At 50.1% G+C, this 17,071-nt stretch overlaps 2 protein-coding genes across 7 annotated transcripts in view; one reads left to right on the plus strand and one right to left on the minus strand.

Moving 5' to 3' along the window:
* Window positions 1-425: 425 nt before the first annotated feature.
* On the minus strand, window positions 426-6,657 carry ING1 (inhibitor of growth family member 1). Of its 4 annotated transcripts, XM_027115838.1 has the most exons (3): window positions 6,640-6,657; window positions 3,452-3,593; window positions 426-1,377 (listed from the first exon to the last, which is right to left on the minus strand). In XM_027115838.1, exons 1-3 carry the CDS (start codon window positions 6,640-6,642, stop codon window positions 677-679), a joined length of 846 nt encoding a protein of 281 aa, XP_026971639.1. In that variant the 5' UTR covers window positions 6,643-6,657; the 3' UTR covers window positions 426-676. The 4 variants fall into 4 exon arrangements, with proteins under 4 accessions (XP_026971639.1, XP_026971640.1, XP_026971638.1 ...); XM_027115839.1 differs by lacking the exons at window positions 3,452-3,593; window positions 6,640-6,657 and adding an exon at window positions 5,527-5,993; XM_027115837.1 differs by lacking the exons at window positions 3,452-3,593; window positions 6,640-6,657 and adding an exon at window positions 3,901-4,859.
* Window positions 6,658-10,413: 3,756 nt separating this feature from the next.
* The window catches only part of CARS2 (cysteinyl-tRNA synthetase 2, mitochondrial), a 35,779-nt gene continuing 29,121 nt past the window's right edge, over window positions 10,414-17,071 (plus strand). Inside the window, exons 1-4 of one of the 3 annotated variants that reach the window (XM_027115828.1) lie at window positions 10,506-10,614; window positions 10,979-11,029; window positions 11,157-11,206; window positions 14,627-14,744. In XM_027115828.1, coding sequence (XP_026971629.1) covers window positions 11,175-11,206; window positions 14,627-14,744 — 150 coding nt within the window. In that variant the 5' untranslated portion in view covers window positions 10,506-10,614; window positions 10,979-11,029; window positions 11,157-11,174. Of the gene's footprint in view, window positions 10,641-10,978; window positions 11,030-11,156; window positions 11,207-14,626; window positions 14,745-17,071 lie in introns of all 3 variants that reach the window. The other 2 variants (XM_027115827.1, XM_027115829.1) reach the window with 2 other exon arrangements.

The following is a 17,071-nucleotide window of genomic DNA, read 5'->3' on the forward strand; positions in this document are numbered from 1 at the left end:
GTTAAAGACAGCTACACTAGTATTTGTTGATAGCAAAAGCGTGATCTGAAGCTCCAGGACTGGACCACTCCTGTTCGGTTTAATAAAAAAATGTACCCAACCATTAAAAATGGCCATTTGGGGAACAGGCCAGTATATAAAACGTCTGTCAGGTAAAATGTAACCATTTAGCTTTTTAAAAAAATGATTTTCAAACTTTAAACCTTTCTATTGAACTGTTACATGGATATACACTATTAGAGCACAAAACAAATTTGCTACGGGCTATATTTTCAGCAACTCGGCTAACTTTTTAAAAACCTGTTTGTGAAGTAATAACATTTTTTAAAAAATAAAATAGTAGCTAAATGAAATCTCTTCTTTCCACATTTAATGTGTTCGGTTGCTTCCAAGTCATCCCCGACTGCCAACAAAAACGACAGAAACCAGAGACCCACTCGAGTGTTTAATTCAAACCTATATTTGCAGTTTCTAAAATGCTGATCCACAGACCACTCTCTCGTTACACATGTGCACCAACGGAAAAGCAAAGAGAACCCCGGTCATCCCACGAGAGGAACAGCTCCTCTTCCAACAGTCTTCAGAAGGCTACACGTGCAGTCCCTGCGCCCGTCCAGATGGCGATGCAATAAATACACGGCTTGCCCTGCTCGCCTCGGTCCAGCCAGGCCCGCCACTACCTGTTGTAGGCCCGCTCCTTTTTGGACTTCTCCAGGGCCTTGTCCATGGTCTTCTCGTTCTCCCCTCGACATTTGGGGCAGTACCACTTGCCCTTGGGTTTATGGTTCAGCCCCACGCAGGAGAAGTGGAACCACTCGATGGGGCACTCGTCATTGTCACAGCCGATCATCTCTCCATAGGAGACCTGATTGCACAGACAGTACGTGGGCTCGTTCGGGTCAATGGGAAGGTCTGCAGGGGATGCTTCCCTCTCGGCTTTGGCCTTGGAGCGTTTCTTCTTCTTGGAGGCCTTCGCCTTCTTCTCCTTAGGCGTTCCGGAGGTGATGTCATCATGGTCGTGATTATTAGCTGCGTTTTCCCGATTCTCGTTGTTGCGCTGTCGCCGGGACCGCTTGCTGTTAGGCTTTTCTGCCTGCGCGACTGTCTCAGTTTTTGACTTATCCTGGCCAGCTTTGCTGTGGCCAGTGGTGTCACTGACCTCTTGATGTGCCTCAAAGAGTTCCACGTGACTGTCCACCTGCCTGGCCCGGTTCTCCACCAGCTCCACCATCTGACTCACGATCTGGATCTTCTCGTCGCCCAGCTCCTGGCTCCGAATCAGGGCCCTCTGAATGCAGTGCAGCACTCTCCTCCTCTGGGTGCCGTCCGTCTCCCGCTTGAACTTCTCGTAATACTCATCCAGTTCCTTCAGGATTTCTGCAAAGGAAAAAATTAGCGTTACACCCTCACTGTAAACCCTACCAAGGCTTTCGGTTCTCTAATCTACAAAAGAAGTAACTGTTAAGGGACAAAAAGGATCAATGCAAGGCTTCCTAGCACGAAAACTTGTAACCTGTAGGCCTCTCTGGCAGGCTTTTTTTTTTTTTTTCCTGGTGAAAAAAATCTCTAGAACTAAATACAAACATCAACACAGTTCCTATTTATCAAAGTGCCCCTCAAAGCTCCCCAAGGGACTCTGTGTGCATTCAGAGACTGGGTAATGAAAACTCCTTGGACAGGCAGCTACAGGGAAAGGTCAAGTTTAGGTGAAGTACTGAGGTCCAAACCTTTATTTTCTATAAAATTAATGATTATGCCCTAAATTTCCATTGTTTTTATTCAAATATTTTTGTAATAATTGAAAGGTTGTTATTTTAGCTATTTTCATGCACCGACATCTAGAATACCGGATTAAATTAGAGAACGTCCATAAATACTACAGTGACCCAGGGCCTCAGTTTATTGGTCACATCATTCCATCCCAGCACATACAGGAATATCTCTGCATTACCGTGTATTACTGAAAACAAGAACGGTTTGTCACAATAAGCCGGGCGACCCAGCCTTGCTTCAAAACAAACGTTGCAGATTTTACTTACTACTTAAAACAATAACATCTATATCTATAAAAGACAACAGATTTTAGATAATCTGATTGAAATAAGGAAAGTAAATATTCTTCCCAAGAATCTACTTAAATACACAGATAGAAATTCCCAGAGTTATTTTCCCTAAACAGTAACCATTAAATTAAATAGTATCAGATTTTTCTCCTGAAAACCTTTTGTAGTCTCTTAAAATAAGGCAATTCAACTCTCCCAACTCGGAAGCTGTGGGAGGATATGGGTGAGACGAGTATAAAATGTGACATAACCCCTTCCAGATCGTATATCCAATTAGTTATAGGGCATAAACCTCACACTAGAGCAAACATATGAACTTAGGCGAACACTACTTAAGCACATATTATTTTCCAGGATACATTCTTCAACTGAAGATAGCGCTGAAGACATTTCTTAGAGGAACAATGCAGACTGTCTGCAACCAGAAAGGAGGAATGCCATAGTCTCACGGGCTCTTGGAGTAATTATTCCTGAAAATAAACAGCTCTACTCAACTTATCCAAGTTCTATTTCACAGGTGCTAAAATATGAGTTTCTGCCATTTATTTTTTAAGTGATTACACATTACAGAACTATATCACTTGGTTTAATTAGTAACCAAGTTTCTAAAGACAATTACCATTTCATAGAAAAGAGAACAATTCCATCATATTGCTAATTTAAAATTTCATAGCACACAGCTTCTTTTACATCACAAGCAAGCTTACAGCCACGTGAAGCTCCGCTGTGGGGAAAAAACAAACACCCCATTACAAAATTACCAAGAAATAATTCTTTTACCTACACAACACCATACATTTCTTCGATGCCCCAAGCGAAGCATTCTTATCAACAAAACCACTGAAGTACAAACATCTGTAAACAGGAACCCCTGTGCTAACTAGGGCGGCATCCTGTCAGCACACCTGGCTTCTTCAGCTTCATCAGCTCCAACCGCTGCTGACCCTTTTTTCTAAAAATGCTCCATACCGTCACTATAGGAAAGCAAGGGTACCATGGAAAGAATCTAAGGATTAAGTGAGACTGCAGCCAAATTTAAACTGATCTGTCCAATTATTAGAAATGTTTTTTTTGTTTTACACAGGGATTGCGCTGAAGTTCTTTATGAAGCCTTCCTTGGTGCGTGGGCATTTAAAAAATAATACTTTAAAAGTAGCTGAAAAATATTTTAAATTCAAAATAACCTCAAATATCATTGGTAAACTAATTACGATCCATCCTTATGAATTAATGTCCAGTTGATGTTTACTATGCAAATACTGTTAACCAAAGTTTGACTTGCAACCTAGGAGTTCTTTTAAAAATAAAGCCTTAATTTTTAGATTAGACTGTGCTGCGTATCTCAACACTCAGTACTAAGTCCCAACCAAATGAGTTACGACTATTACCATGACGGATGTTAAGGCTCTGCAGCTCACTCAGGGCACTGGCTTCCACGTGAGCCGGGTAGCGTGCGGGTGGGACCGATTTTCTCCGAAGGAGCCAAGTACGCACTGAGCGTGTATTAACTCGACGGAAGACACTCCGGCTCTGAATCGGTAAAACAGGGTGTCAGACAGTAAAGAAAGCTGTAAGAAAGCAACCTCAACGGTACACTGACGTGGACGCTTGAAAATTTTCAGTATGAACTTCTTCGTCTCCTTGCGATTTCCTAGAAATGCTAAGGAACAGTGCCGGTCACGACGAATTCCTCAAAGACTGGGAAACCCGTTAACTCTCCGCTTTAGTCATTCCACCACCCGAGCCGCCTCCGAGCTCAGCGCACACGGGACCCCCTCGGGGGCCGCCCGGCTCTCCCTGTCCTGGGTCACCGACCCACCAGGCCCGGGTCACTCACGCTGCCCCCGCTCCACGCAGCCGCACCCGCGGGTCCTCGGGGCCCGGGCTGGAGGCCCGACTGCGCCCTCGGCAGCCCCGGCAGCAAGGATTACCGGCCTCGCCCTGTCCCCCGGGCGCCGCCATTGCTCCGCGACTGAAGTGACCAGCATCACGTCCGTGGGGGCGGGGCCAAGCCGATCCCCGCCAATGGGGAGGTGATCAGCCGGCGGCGCGCCCCGCCCCTGGAACCACTGCCTATGGGGATCGCCGGGCCGGAGGGCGGAGGCCAGGCGAGGCACCAATCACAACGCAGGACCAGAGAACACAGCCCGCCCTAGCTACACCAATGGCCAATGCGACGGCGGAGGCCAAGAGACCCGAAGACATTCAAATCAACTCGACCTCCTCCCTCCTCCCCGCCCCTCTACCAAAGAGAAAAAAGAAAGCAGCGGAAACAGAGACCCGTGCCAGTCACTGCGCAAGGCCCGCCCTCATCCGGCCCAGCAACCAATGGTTCAGCAGCTGACTGATAAGGACATTCCATGGGAGATGCCACGGCCAATTACAGGAGGCCGAGGCGGAACATTCGCAATATGCTAATAAGGCTCCTATAAAAGTCGCTGCGAAGCCGAGCCTTCGGTGGAGCGCGCAGGGGCGCCTTCCCCTCAGGAGTTTTCGGGGCGCTGTGGGGCGCTTCCTGGCTTCCCACCTCCCCCCACTCTTCCGTTTGCCTGCTGCGCAGTCCTGTAAACATGGGTAAACTCCGAGTGACTATCCACGTTCCAAATACAGACCCCAATGCCGTGCCTGACCAGGCAGGAAAGTTTCCCCAACAGCCAGCAATTCCCAGCGGACCCGAACCCTCCGTCTCTCTCCGGCAGTCTGGGCAGCCGGGGCTGCAGAGAACGACCCACAGGTCCTCTCCCCTGCCATGTTCCTCTCCAAGCCGACAATACTTGCCTGCGCCCCCCGAGCGCAGCACAGATGGGCGACTTCTTCGCCCCATCCTCCCTTCCCTGCCCTCCCCTTCCCCACTGCATACACGGAATAAAGCCCTGGCCCTCCGCGAACTACACCCGGCCGCGTCGCCCCTCTCAAGTCGGCCCTCACTCGGTGTCCAGGACCGGGGGCTGGGCGGGGGCGACTGGGGCTACACCACGCGAGGTACGGACCCCGGACTTTATGTAACACTCAGATTCGGGACTGGGTGAAGGTGGTTCCGGGGATAGCGAGCAGGGCCGGGGGACCCCTCGTCCGCAGCGCCCTCCTAGCAGCCCTGCGCGCAGCCCCGTCCCTGCGCCCCTCAGCCTAGCGACCGCGGCACATCCCTCCCTCGGCGCTGTAGCCTGCGCCCCCTGCGCCCCCTCCCCCGCAGCACCCCGCCTCGTCACTTCACTACAAAGAGCGCTTTGCTCGCGCAGCCTGGCGTTGAGACCTCTCGTTCCTCCTTCCTCCTCCGTGTCCGGGCTTCGCGCACAAGGACCTTGGCAAATCAAAGACGCTCCAGACCTTTTGTTTCTGCCAGCAAGGGCCCCGCCGCGGGCTCGCGGCTCTCCAGGAGGGGAGCAGGACGGCCCGCAGCCCCGCGGCGCGCCGCGACCGGTGGGGATGGAGCAGCCGCCCCCGCCCATCCATCCCGCCGTACCTTGGTATTTCGCGTCGATCTCCCGCATCAGAGAGACGTTTCTCTGCAGATCGAAAGGCAGAGACTCGATGGAGTCCAGGTAGTCCTCCACATAGTTCACCAGGTGGATCTGCTCCCCGTTGGCAGGGCTCAACATGGTTCACCGAGGTCCCCGGCGACTCCGCGCGGCTTTCCGCTTCCTCCGGCCCCCGCCCCCTCGGAGCCCAGCGCTGCAAAATGCAAGGCTCCCGCCCGCCGTCGCCCCCCCTCCGGCCGGCCCCGCGCCGCTACATCTGCGAGCCGCGCTGCCTGGGCCCGGGGACCGGCGCCTGGCGGGCCGGACCGGCGCTCGGCGGCCTCAGGCGCGGGGCGGGCGCAGGCGGGCGTGCGGGCGCGCACCCCGGCGCAGGGGCCGGGGCCGGGGCCGAGCGAGCGCGGGAAGGGGCGCGCGCCGCCCGCCGCGCCGCACTTGTCCAACGTGGAAAACCCAAATACCAGTTTCAAACACTTGGGAAACATTCGGCCCCCAGCACCGCGCATGCGCCCCGGCCCCTCCGCCCCCCCTCTCCCGTGGGCCCCGCCCCCACCGCATTCATGCCCCTCACCAGCCCCGCCGCCCGGGGGTGTGGGTTTGTCTGTCACTTTTGCCCGGGCGGGGGTCGCGAGGGCAAGGGGCAGCGGGCGAGGCGCAAACTTTACTAGGAGTTTCGCACTTGCAGGCGGAGCGCGTCGGGCGGCACTGCACGCCCACAGGGGGACGCGGGGCAGCAGGTAGCCCCGCCCCAGACCTGGCCGGAACGGACCCGGCAGTGGCACCATCGCAAGCCCAGGTTGCCACCTCCCACCCCACGCTCAGCCCCTCACTCTCCGAAGCCCGCCTTGCAGCGGGAAATAAGTAAGGCTCGGAACAGACTGGCAAACTCGACAGCCAATCGAGTTGCCGCTCTCCCTCAGTAGTCCAATCAGGACGAAGAGAAGGCGGGGCGAGCACGGATACCTCCTCCCGGGCTCTTACTACTAGAAACCCGCGTCCTCCAGGGGGCGGAGGGACAGGGCTGGCCGAGCAGGCCGGAAGCGATGGCGCATGCGCAATGGTGCGGCCCAGGCAGCAGCCTGCCCGCGCGGGAGACCTACCATTCGGCAGTCGGACCACCACTCCCAGCAGCCTCGGCGGCTCCCGCGCTTGCGCGGTCCTCACCGCCCTCCCTTTGTGTTGCCGGCCGGAGCCCAGTGTTGGGCGGCTTGGTGACAAAGGGGCTCGAGAGGGGAGTCGTTCCCCACGCCGGGCCCCCGCAGAGGGCGCGCCACCCCGACTCCTTCCCGCCTGTGTCCTGGAATCCGTTCTTTAAGTCCGTGCCCCCATTTCGAAAGACCGCCCAAAGCGGGGCGGGGCAGGCTTCCACTTGTCGGGGTCCTGGGGGGTCTCTCCCTTTGCTGGCTCGGCCCCTCCCCTCCCCGCCATGGCTCCTCTCCCCGCCCTAAACTCCTCGATTAGGACTTTCGGAAGAGCCCCGTTGCCTAGACGACGGGCCCGCGCTCAGACCCGCCCCTTCCGGCAGAGGCCCCGCCCACGGGCGTGGCCACGGCTCCGGCTTTTGTCCTCTGGGCCCAGGCCTGCGCCACGGCTGGTGTTCGCTGCTTGGCGCGCTCGGCCGCTTCGGCTGTGCTCAGCTGTTTGGCCGTCTCCTCTTCCGAGGGGCGGGTGTCCTGTCGCGGTCTCTAACCCTGTCAGGTAGCTCGGCCGCAGCCTCCGGACGTCCGTACCAGCTCCGCGCCTGGGCGGCGCCGCGCCCTTCGGCTCGTGGATGGGGCGTTTCGGCCTCGCTCCCGGGTGCCCTGCTGCCCCGCGGACGCTCCATTTGGTCGGGGAGCGATGCTCTGAGGTTCGGCACGTTCTGGTTGGAGCTCCGAGTCTCCGGAGAAGCAGTGTTGTGACAACCACGACCGCCGGGAAGTTTTAAGTTACTCTTTGTAACCCAGTAGTATTGCAGACCAATCCAGTGTTTATAAAATAGGTAATTATCTGCAGCGGTGCTCATTCCAGCGATCTGCGGGGCGCAGACGAGACTAAATGGAGCTGTTTGTCTTTCGAAATGAGTTGTTCACATTGGATCGTTGATGCGGTGATAAACGACGAATAATACTTACACTTTGAAGTAAACGGGTTTGATCTTTACTCTCAGCCCCCTAAACCCACCCTCACATCAGGAGAACGTTCACTTCGATATTCAGGAAAATGGTTGTTATTTTACTTAGCGATTCGCATTTTTCCAGTTTTGGCCCAGTTTAAAGCAAATGATGAGTTAAGTTTCATTTACTGGCCACTAGCCTGCACAAAAGACTTTAATACTATGACGTTATGTGGAAACGGAGACATTATATGGGATAGAGTAAACGTTGAATAAAAAAAAATAAGTAATTTTAAAGTACAGTTGCAAGAAAGAGATAGGTTCTTTTAATCCTTGCCTTCATCGGCTCTAAAATGAGTAGTGTTTATCTTGATTTAAGAATAAAGGTGAGAAACAATTTACCCCTTCCAGTGATAAGCAAGCCGGAGTTTTCTTGTTTGTTTTTTAATCACGATGTCATCCCAATAATGATTCTTCATGTTTTCATGGACTTCACAGACACGTTAAACAAAAAAAACTTATTCATTCAACAAGAAATATTTAATAAGCACGTAGCATGTGCTAGCTGCTGTTCTATGCAGTAGGGATGCAGTGGTGAAAAATGTCTATAAGACATTTAATTTATCCCTTGGGCTAAAAAGTCCGAAAATATTTGATTAGCTTTACAAAGTTCTTAAAGTGTATGCCAATGACTTTACCGTTTTCTGGATAAGGTTAGAAGACCAATAGCTAAGGCATGACTGTGACCACGCATTTTAGATATGCCACTAAAGAAAAGTGTTTAATTTTGAGGATAGATTGAAGAATTTTGGTTGTTTCAATTTTGTTCTTTGGAGTGTGTTTCATAAATAGTTATTAAATTCTCTTTTCTAAGGTTATATTTCTAGTTTAACTGGAGATGCTGAAACCTATGGGAGTAAAAGAGATGAACATACAATTCTTTATGTTTTGAGGTGCTTAAAATATAAATCCTAACACATTCATCTCAAACTTGAATTGCCCTAAACAATATGTGCTATCTTATCTACTCTACTTTCGATTTACAAATTTTGCTTTGAAAGAAAATGTAATGCTGAGAACTACATTTTTTTTTTGCTGTTGTCATGAAGGACTAAGAAATGGCATTCGTGATATTTTGGAATCATTAATTTTAATATACTTTGCTCTGAGGGGTCACCTCAACGCTCACGCACTCTTTTGGTGTATGTGCTAATATATCTTCCCAGTCACTTTAATATTGAACCTGCAAGAGGAGTCATGCTTTTAAGCATCATTAAGTAATGGGTATGTTTATCACTGTTTGAAGATTCCCATAAGACTTAAGGTAGCATTGCTGCCTGCCAAGGGCTGAGCACCTTACGGGACCAATTTCCAGAGGACAAGATACCACTGTTAGTTTAAAATCATGATGTCCTATGGCCAATTAAAACATGCCAGCTATCCAGATTCATGTGCGGGGTTTGGTGTTGTCTTACTAAATCTGTTTTCAAAACTTCTAGCTTTTTCCTTGAATTCCGCATATTCTCACAGATTGCAGTCAAGCCTTTTGTTCATTTTCTTATTTTACTGGCATATCTAATATCTGGGTCAGAGCTTTCTCTATCAGATGTTTTACTGCTCAGATGTTCTCACACCTGCACAACAGGTGGATTTCATCAGAGATTAATTCTGCAATCCTTTTCTGAATTTGTTGGTGGGTACAGTGAGTGTTCAAAAGAACTTGCAATCTAAAGTACTCAGGGATTGGGTAATGCACCAGCAGAACTGTGAGTATTTGGGGAGTGTGTGCTTAGCACTGATGTGGAAGTCTCCTAATTCTGAACGGCAGATTCTAACATTTTAGCGTCATGCATGCCTTAGAACACAATTCACGTTAGACTACCGTTTAGCTGCAGAGCTGGACTCCAGGGATCTTGGGGAAAAGTTTAAGTGCTCTAGGAAGATAATTGTTTGTCTCTAGTTAAGCACTTGCCTTTCTATAGAACGACCAAAACAAGCCCAAGAAAGAACTGGGGAACTTATGTGCTGTTTTGAGGACTGCAAAAGCAAAGGGGATGTTTTTTTCTTTTTTCCTTTCCTTTCTTTTTCTCTTTCTTTTTCCTTCCTTCTTTCTTTTTCTTTCTTCCTTCCTTTCGTTCTTTCTTTTTTTGACATGGTTTTGGAAGATATCAATAGGGACACATTTGTCGAGATAATTTGAAAGTAACTTAAAGAGAATCCACCTTTAAAAAGTCCCGTTGAAACCGCAATTCAGAATGTTTTTGTTCTCAAGAGACGAGATGACATAACTTTTAATCTTAAAATGAATCTCAGGCAGACATTTCCTACTACGCGTACTTGATGAATGGGTGGTGTCCTAGCTTCGCTCTTTCATGCGGAGACAGAGTGTGTGCGCTGGGGTGCAGACGTGCTTCGCCAGCAGGCGAGGAGCCGGCAGCTGGTGCCCGCCCCGTGAACCGGGCCCGACCGCGCGTGGGCCCGTCCCCAGGCCCGGGTTGCACCGGCTCTGCTCAGTCCCGCGCTGAAAAGGGCGGAACGCCTCGGCCTGCGCGCGGCCCGGAGCGGGGACACCACCCTAGCCTGCCGCTCCCCTCCCCCACCCTGAGGCACTGCCCCTCCCCCTGCGCCGCAGCGGGCTCCGGACAGCCCGAGGGAGGCGGGGCGGCCTCTTTCCGACCGCCTCTTCCGGGGTAGGCGGGGCGTGACCGGGCCCCTTCCGTGTGGGCGGGGCGTGGGGGCCCTTCCCGGAGTGGGTGAGGCTGGCGAGTATCTGCGCCCGGCTCGCGGGGCAGCCATGCTGCGGACGCGCGGGGTCCCCGTGGGTTCCTCGCTCTTCCGGGCCGCGCTGGGCCTGGGGCCGGGGCCGCGGCCGGGGCGGGCGGCGTCGGGGTCGCGCGGGCAGGGCTGGCTGCAGCCTGCGGGCTACGACACGGGCGTCACGGTGTACAACAGCCTCACCAGGAGGAAAGACCCCTTGATCGTGAGCGGCGCGGACACCGCCTCCTGGTAGCCCCCGGGGATTGGGGGTGGGTGGGGTGCTGCGGGAGGTAGGGCGGGAAGGGCTGTGGACCCAGCGTATTCGGAGGCGGGGCCTCTGCATGGAAAGCGGGATTGGGTTCTCAGGTGGAAGCATTTAATAAGTGATAAAAGCATGTTTAAAGTCATAGTGATTCACAGGTTCGGCTGTGCATTTAGCGATTCAAGTGTAATACAGCCCCGGCTATGCATTCCCCCAAAGTGGTTACTTTTCGAAAAAGGCATGATTATATGATGATCATAAATGAGAGTGGGGTGCCTTTTCTTGGAAATATGTTTCACATGGTGGATTTTAACTCTGTTCCTAGGTATAGCTGTGGACCAACTGTCTACGATCATGCACACCTGGGTCATGCTTGGTGAGTGTCCTGAGGTTGAATTTTCACACTTTTAGGGACCATTTATTTTGGAAAGAAAAAGCCTTTGCATGTTTTTGCCATCCCTCAGGTGGCAACTTGAGAATGCTGAATAATTACTGTATTGCAGGTATCGTGGGAAGCATACATGTCACAGTCTCGCTTGGTCCCATTTCACAGGTGAGGAAGGTCAGGGAGGCAGTGAGGAGCAGTGAAGAAGGACCTGTTTTGGAATCAGATGCTTCTTGTTGGGTAGTGAGATGAAGCCTTTCCAAGGGCCCTTGAATCAGCTGGTCACGAGTTATTTCTGGCCCCCATCGCTTATTTACTTCCCAGCTTTGGACAGGCCACTTTATTACTTTGTTTTTTAAAAAATACGTATTTATTATTCATTTATTTATTTTGGCTGCGCCGGGTCTTAGTTGCGGCACGTGAGATCTTTTTTAGTTGCAACATGCGGACTTCTTCGTTGCGGCATGCATGTGGGATCTAGTTCCCGGGCCAGGGATCGAAGCCGGGCCCCCTGCATTGGGAGTGCGGAGTCTTACCCACTGGACCACCAGGGAAGTCCCCCACTTTATTACTTTGAGTCCTGGTTTCTTCATCTTTGAGGTGGGGATAATAGTATCCATCTTTTTGAATCTTCACAATTTTATGAAATAACTCCCATAAAGTGCTGCTTACCCCAGTCCCTGAGGTGGAAAGTGTGGTGAAGGCTCCCCAGTTCTTGAGGATAGGTAACACGTTAGTTCTTGAGGGAGGTCACATGTTAGGAAGTGTGAGAGCAGGGGTGGACCCTGGGGCTCTGACCTCCATGTGCCCCTTGTCTCCACCTGGTAATGTGCTACCTTCTACATTTGTTGAAGTTGCTGCTTTTCCTCATGTTTTCTCTTGTGCATCTTTTAAACTTGTTATTGTTCAGATCTAGATTAAAAGTCACCTTTATTCAGTACGTTTTTCAAAACTTTATATATCACCCAGCAAGATCTGAACATTTTGTGTGTGTTATAGCAAAGTAAATAGTCTAGGAGTCATTTTTTCCTTCACTTTGGGCTAACTTAACTGTTAATTATAAAAAGCATATTTTGATCTCTTTATTGAAGTATTAAATATGTTGGGGGAAATATTGAAAACAGTACAGGTTATTGTATCTCCCACCCTGGAAAACCTCTCCACAAAGGCAAAAGAGAAAGAAAACAATGTTACTATCGAATAAGAATTAAACCAGAATGGGATGCACAGGCAGCTCGCTGAAAGGATTGCAGAGACAGAAGGGACTTGCAGTCTTGTGTGAGCTGAGTGGGCCCAGCTCTCTGGTTCAGGCAGGTCTGTAGTGTGGATTCGGGCACAGGTTAGGTCCCTCCCATTGGGTGGTGAACATTCTTGGTAACTTCATTTCAAAGTGAAGGCTCCCAGGTCCTTGAAACTTTCCTGAGTTATGAGACTGACAGAGGCTTGTTTAGCCATTGGAAGCACTTAGGTACATTTTAAAAGGGCTGAGGAAGAAATCCTGAAAGAAAGGGGGAGTAGGGCAGAGCCTCTCCCTTATTTCCAACTAGCAGAATCAGGCCTTTCATTTGTAATTTGTATCTGTCCTTACAAATACGGAAAAGAGTACAGATCTTCAGTGTACGGCCAAGACCATGTTCATGGCTCTTAGACTGAGAAACAGAACGTCATCAACATCCCAGAAGCCTCCTGTCTGACTCCCTCGCCTAGGCCCCCCTTGAGGATACCACTCTGGGCATCTCAGCGGCGCGTCATCAGGGAGAGTCCTCAATTTGGGGTGTCCCTGCGAGGTAGAACCCTAAGTGCTACAAGATTTCTCAAGAGGTTGTAATCTTGGGGCAGGGATGGTCGGGGATGGTCAGGCACCATCAGGCACGGTCCACTGCTCTTAAGTAAAGTTTAAAATCCCAAAGCCCAGGACCGTGTCCTTCCGCGGGTCTGTCCCTACTCACTCTCCAGGTTCCTGCCTCCACACTCTCCTCCCGGCTCGCCCTGCCAGCCTTTGTGTTAAAGAGACAGACACTTGGGCTTCCCTGGTGGCGCAGTGGTTGAGAGTCCGCCTGCCGATGCAGGGGACACGGGTTCGTGCCCCGGTCCGGGAAGATCCCACATGCCGCGGAGCGGCTGGGCCCGTGAGCCATGGCCGCTGAGCCTGTGCGTCCGGAGCCTGTGCAGCGCAACGGGAGAGGCCATGACAGTGAGAGGCCCGCGTACCGCAAAAAAAAAAAAAAGAGACAGACACTTAACAGACACAGCTCTTGCTACGTGCCATTCTAAACGCTGCGCAAACCCCAGCCAGTGATATCCTCTGACCGCACCAGGTGGTGGTGCTCTCATCCCCAGAGTGTAAATGGGGACAGGTCCCCTGGCTGGGAAGTGCTGAGCTGAGGGGGAGGCGGGTGTCTGCCGAGTCCAGGTTCCCCGCTAGGCGTGCGGCCTCAGCCAGGGGAGCTGGCCCTGCACTTGGGCTTTCAGGGTACCCACGGTGCTTGTGGAGGCGCCGGGGAGCAGCCCCATGCAGGTGTCAGGGACCCGCAGCCCCCAAGGTCCTCTGGGCTGCGCATGTGATTCGACTCTTTTTTCACTCTGTTTTAGGTTCCTGTTAGCTTTTTCTCTTAAATCTCATTTCTTGTAGAGTTTTCCTGACTCGACAAAGAGGGATACACTGATGATAATTATAGTAAGAATTAGCTGGAATTCCTGCTGCACAGGCACCAAGATCATGTACAGCAACCCTATGACATAGTGGAATTTTGCCCAGTTCATAAATAAGCAGTCTGAGGCTTCAAAGGATATTTAACCTTTTAGCTCCTTGAGAAGGAGCTTCGGAGATGCTTGTCCCCGGAATTTGGCCTCAGCTCTCTTCGGGGCGGGTGGGTGTTGGGAGTTCAAGGGATACAGTAATGAGGCTCATTTTCGCGGGAAAATGATTTTATGAGCTCAACTTTGGGCCGTGTGGATAACAGAGATGAGCATGAGATTAGCTGACCCTGAGTTTTAAGGTTGTTTTCATGGGAAACTAGTTTCTTGAGATTTTAAATGGATATTAGATGTTAAACCCTTTTGCTTTCACAAGTCTGAATTACCCCTGTGCAGTCTGTCCATAAGCTGGTGTTTCTGTATTCCACAGTTGTGTGCACGTTTCTTAGGAAGGATCTTATCCAGCTTTGATGGGATTGTCCCTGTCCTGATTTGTCATTATTTGCTTCTGTCTCTTGTCACGGTGAAACATTAGTTATTCTGGAACACGAACAAGGATGGTGAAAGTTCTCAGTGTCTTGACCGCCTCCTGAACTTGCATCACAAGTGAATTTTTTATACAGTTGAATAGATATAAACCCAACGTCTGTAAAGTTAAAAATGCTAATGTGGTGTCCTGAAATTGAGGCAGCACCTTTGTCAGTTTCTCATGCAGACCCACATGGGCCAGTCAGTAAAAGGCTTTTCCTTTTCTCAGCTGTCCTTGGAACCGTCCTTGATATCACACACCCCCACTCAACGTGGGGCATCACGTTAAATGTACGGCACGCTTTTGAAGGTCACGGTGTCGACTTTCGGTTTTAAAGATGCCCTAACATTTTTTTCTTTCAGCTCATACGTTAGATTTGATATAATTCGAAGGATCCTGACCCGGGTTTTTGGGTGCAACATCATCATGGTGATGGGAATTACGGACGTGGATGATAAAATAATCAAAAGGGCCAACGAGGTAAGTGTGGATTCCCTTGATTAGTGCTTTGACTGATGAGTCTTCTAACCCCCATTTGATACTTCTTATGCGCACTTCACAAGACTCTTCAGGCCTTACTGTCCACACGTGGCCCTGCGAGGATACTCTGACAGGTTATCTTCCTGAATCGTCTCGTTCCTTGGAGGCTTCCTGGCCTGAATGCAGGCCCTTCCCTGCCCCCTCAGCCTCCAGGGTAAATACCTCACTCCTGGTTTACAGAGGAAAGTCAAAAGGCCATTTTGGGGCTAGGGAAATTTAGCTCATAGGAGGTTTAATTTTCTCATTTGTTAAGTGAACAGGGTGCTTCTCTTATATCTCATTCAGCATTTAGAGGAAGTCTTGGGGGCAAATTCTAACACAGGGATTAAATAGTTATATTTTTTATTTTTAAAAATTTTATTTAGTTTTTTGGCCATGCCACGTGGCTTCTGGGATCTTAGTTCCCCGACCAGGGATTGAGCCTGGGCCCTCGGCGGTGAGAACACAGAGTCCTAACCACTGGACCGCCAGGGAAGTCCCTGTAGTTCTATTTTTATTTATTATTTATTTATTTATTTTGGCTGCACTGGGTCTCAGTTGCGGCATGCAGACTCTTAGTTGCGGCACGCATGCGGGATCTAATTCCCTGACCGGGGATCGAACCTGGGCCCCCGGCATTGGGAGCACGGAGTCCTAACCATGGGACTGCCAGGGAATTCCCTATAGTTTTATATATGTGTATGTATATATATATATATATTTTTTTAAAAAAATAAATTTATTTATTATTTTATTTATTCTTGGCTGTGTTGGGTCTTCGTTGCTGCACGCAGGCTTTCTTTAGTTGCGGCGAGTGGGGGGCTACTCTTTGTTGCGGTGCGTGGGTTTCCCATCGCGGTGGCTTCTCTTGTTGTGGAGCACGGGCTCTAGACGTGTGGGCTCAGTAGTTGTGGCGCACGGGCTTAGTTGCTCCGCGGCATGTGGGATCTTCCTGGACCAGGGCTTAAACCCGTGTCCCCTGCATTGGCAGGCGGATTCTTAACCACTGTGCCACCAGGGAAACCCCCTATAGTTATATTTTTAAAAGTCTACTTTCAAAGGTTCACCTCTTCTGCTTTTTATGATTAGCAACTCTCTATAACAATTATGTATATCTATAACAGTTATCTCTGACGATCTATAAAAAATTGTTAAATTATCTAATTTACAGAAAACCTACATGGAGTGCCTTACATCCTGTAATTTTAAAAATATATGAATATATATTTATATAGTGTTATTTTAGAAAATGAGTTTATACTTTATATTGTTCGTAACCTGCTTTTTCCACTTATTGCATTTTGAGTGTTTTTTCACGTTAAGTATTCTTAAACATTTTTAAATAGCCTTACAACCTTCCGTCACACAGACATTGTACTTACTACCATCCTTATTTTTGGACTCTTGCATTCCTCCCATATTCTGTTATTTTCTCTCAGATTTATTTCCTAGAAACCCCATCTTCCTATTTCCTACCGATTTGCCTTTTTAATAACTAGACAGCATTCCGCCGTTGGGGGCTACTCAGAGATTCCTCTGGACCTCCCCATCCTTGACTGTTTTTATTGTTTCTAGGTGTTAAAAATCGTGCTGCAGTGAATTTCTTTTTCTCCCACTCTGTTTTGGTTGCTTAAATATTTTTCCCAAGGTGGAATTACTAGGTCAAATGATGAGCAGTTTATCTGATACGATTTGTCACCCTTCTTGGAGTTGGACCATTTCAGAGAGAGGTTATCAGCAGCGCCGAAAATGGGTTCCAACTTTAGACGTATTTCCTCACGTCCTCAGCACAGCAGCGTTCCCCATTTTTACTTAGTCTGGATAGTTCAGTCAGTGTGTCGTGTTCCCTTACAGTGGACTTGACTTCCGTTTCCAGGACTGTCCTTGAACTTCATTGACCATCCGGGTCCAGGCTCAGGCCTGGGACAGAGGCTTTGTGTGGACAGAGGTCAGACAGACAGTTCCTGGCCTCCGGACCTTGTGTCCGGCGAGGCAGACGGACCCTCAGACGGATGCTCTGTGTGTGTCTCAGTTTATTTTGTAAGCCCAGATTGGGGGTGGGGTGCACAGAGGATCACTGCGCCTTTCCGGAATTCAGAAATGACTTATCGGAGGAGGTTCGCCCCCGCGGGATGTTAAGCATTAGGAAGGGACTGGCACGTGAAGAGCGAGACATTCTGGGTGGAGGGGAGAGCGTGTCCTGCGTGGAAGCCAATCCTGCAGGATCCCTGGCACGTGGGGCGGGCGGTGCCAGCTGGCGAAGCTGGGGGGGGGGAGGGGCGTCCCGG

The sequence above is a fragment of the Aethalodelphis obliquidens genome, unplaced genomic scaffold (genome assembly GCF_003676395.1).
Source record: "Aethalodelphis obliquidens isolate GAN/ISIS:26980383/991018 unplaced genomic scaffold, ASM367639v1 scaffold15, whole genome shotgun sequence".
In the NCBI taxonomy this organism is placed as follows: Eukaryota; Metazoa; Chordata; class Mammalia; order Artiodactyla; family Delphinidae; genus Aethalodelphis; species Aethalodelphis obliquidens.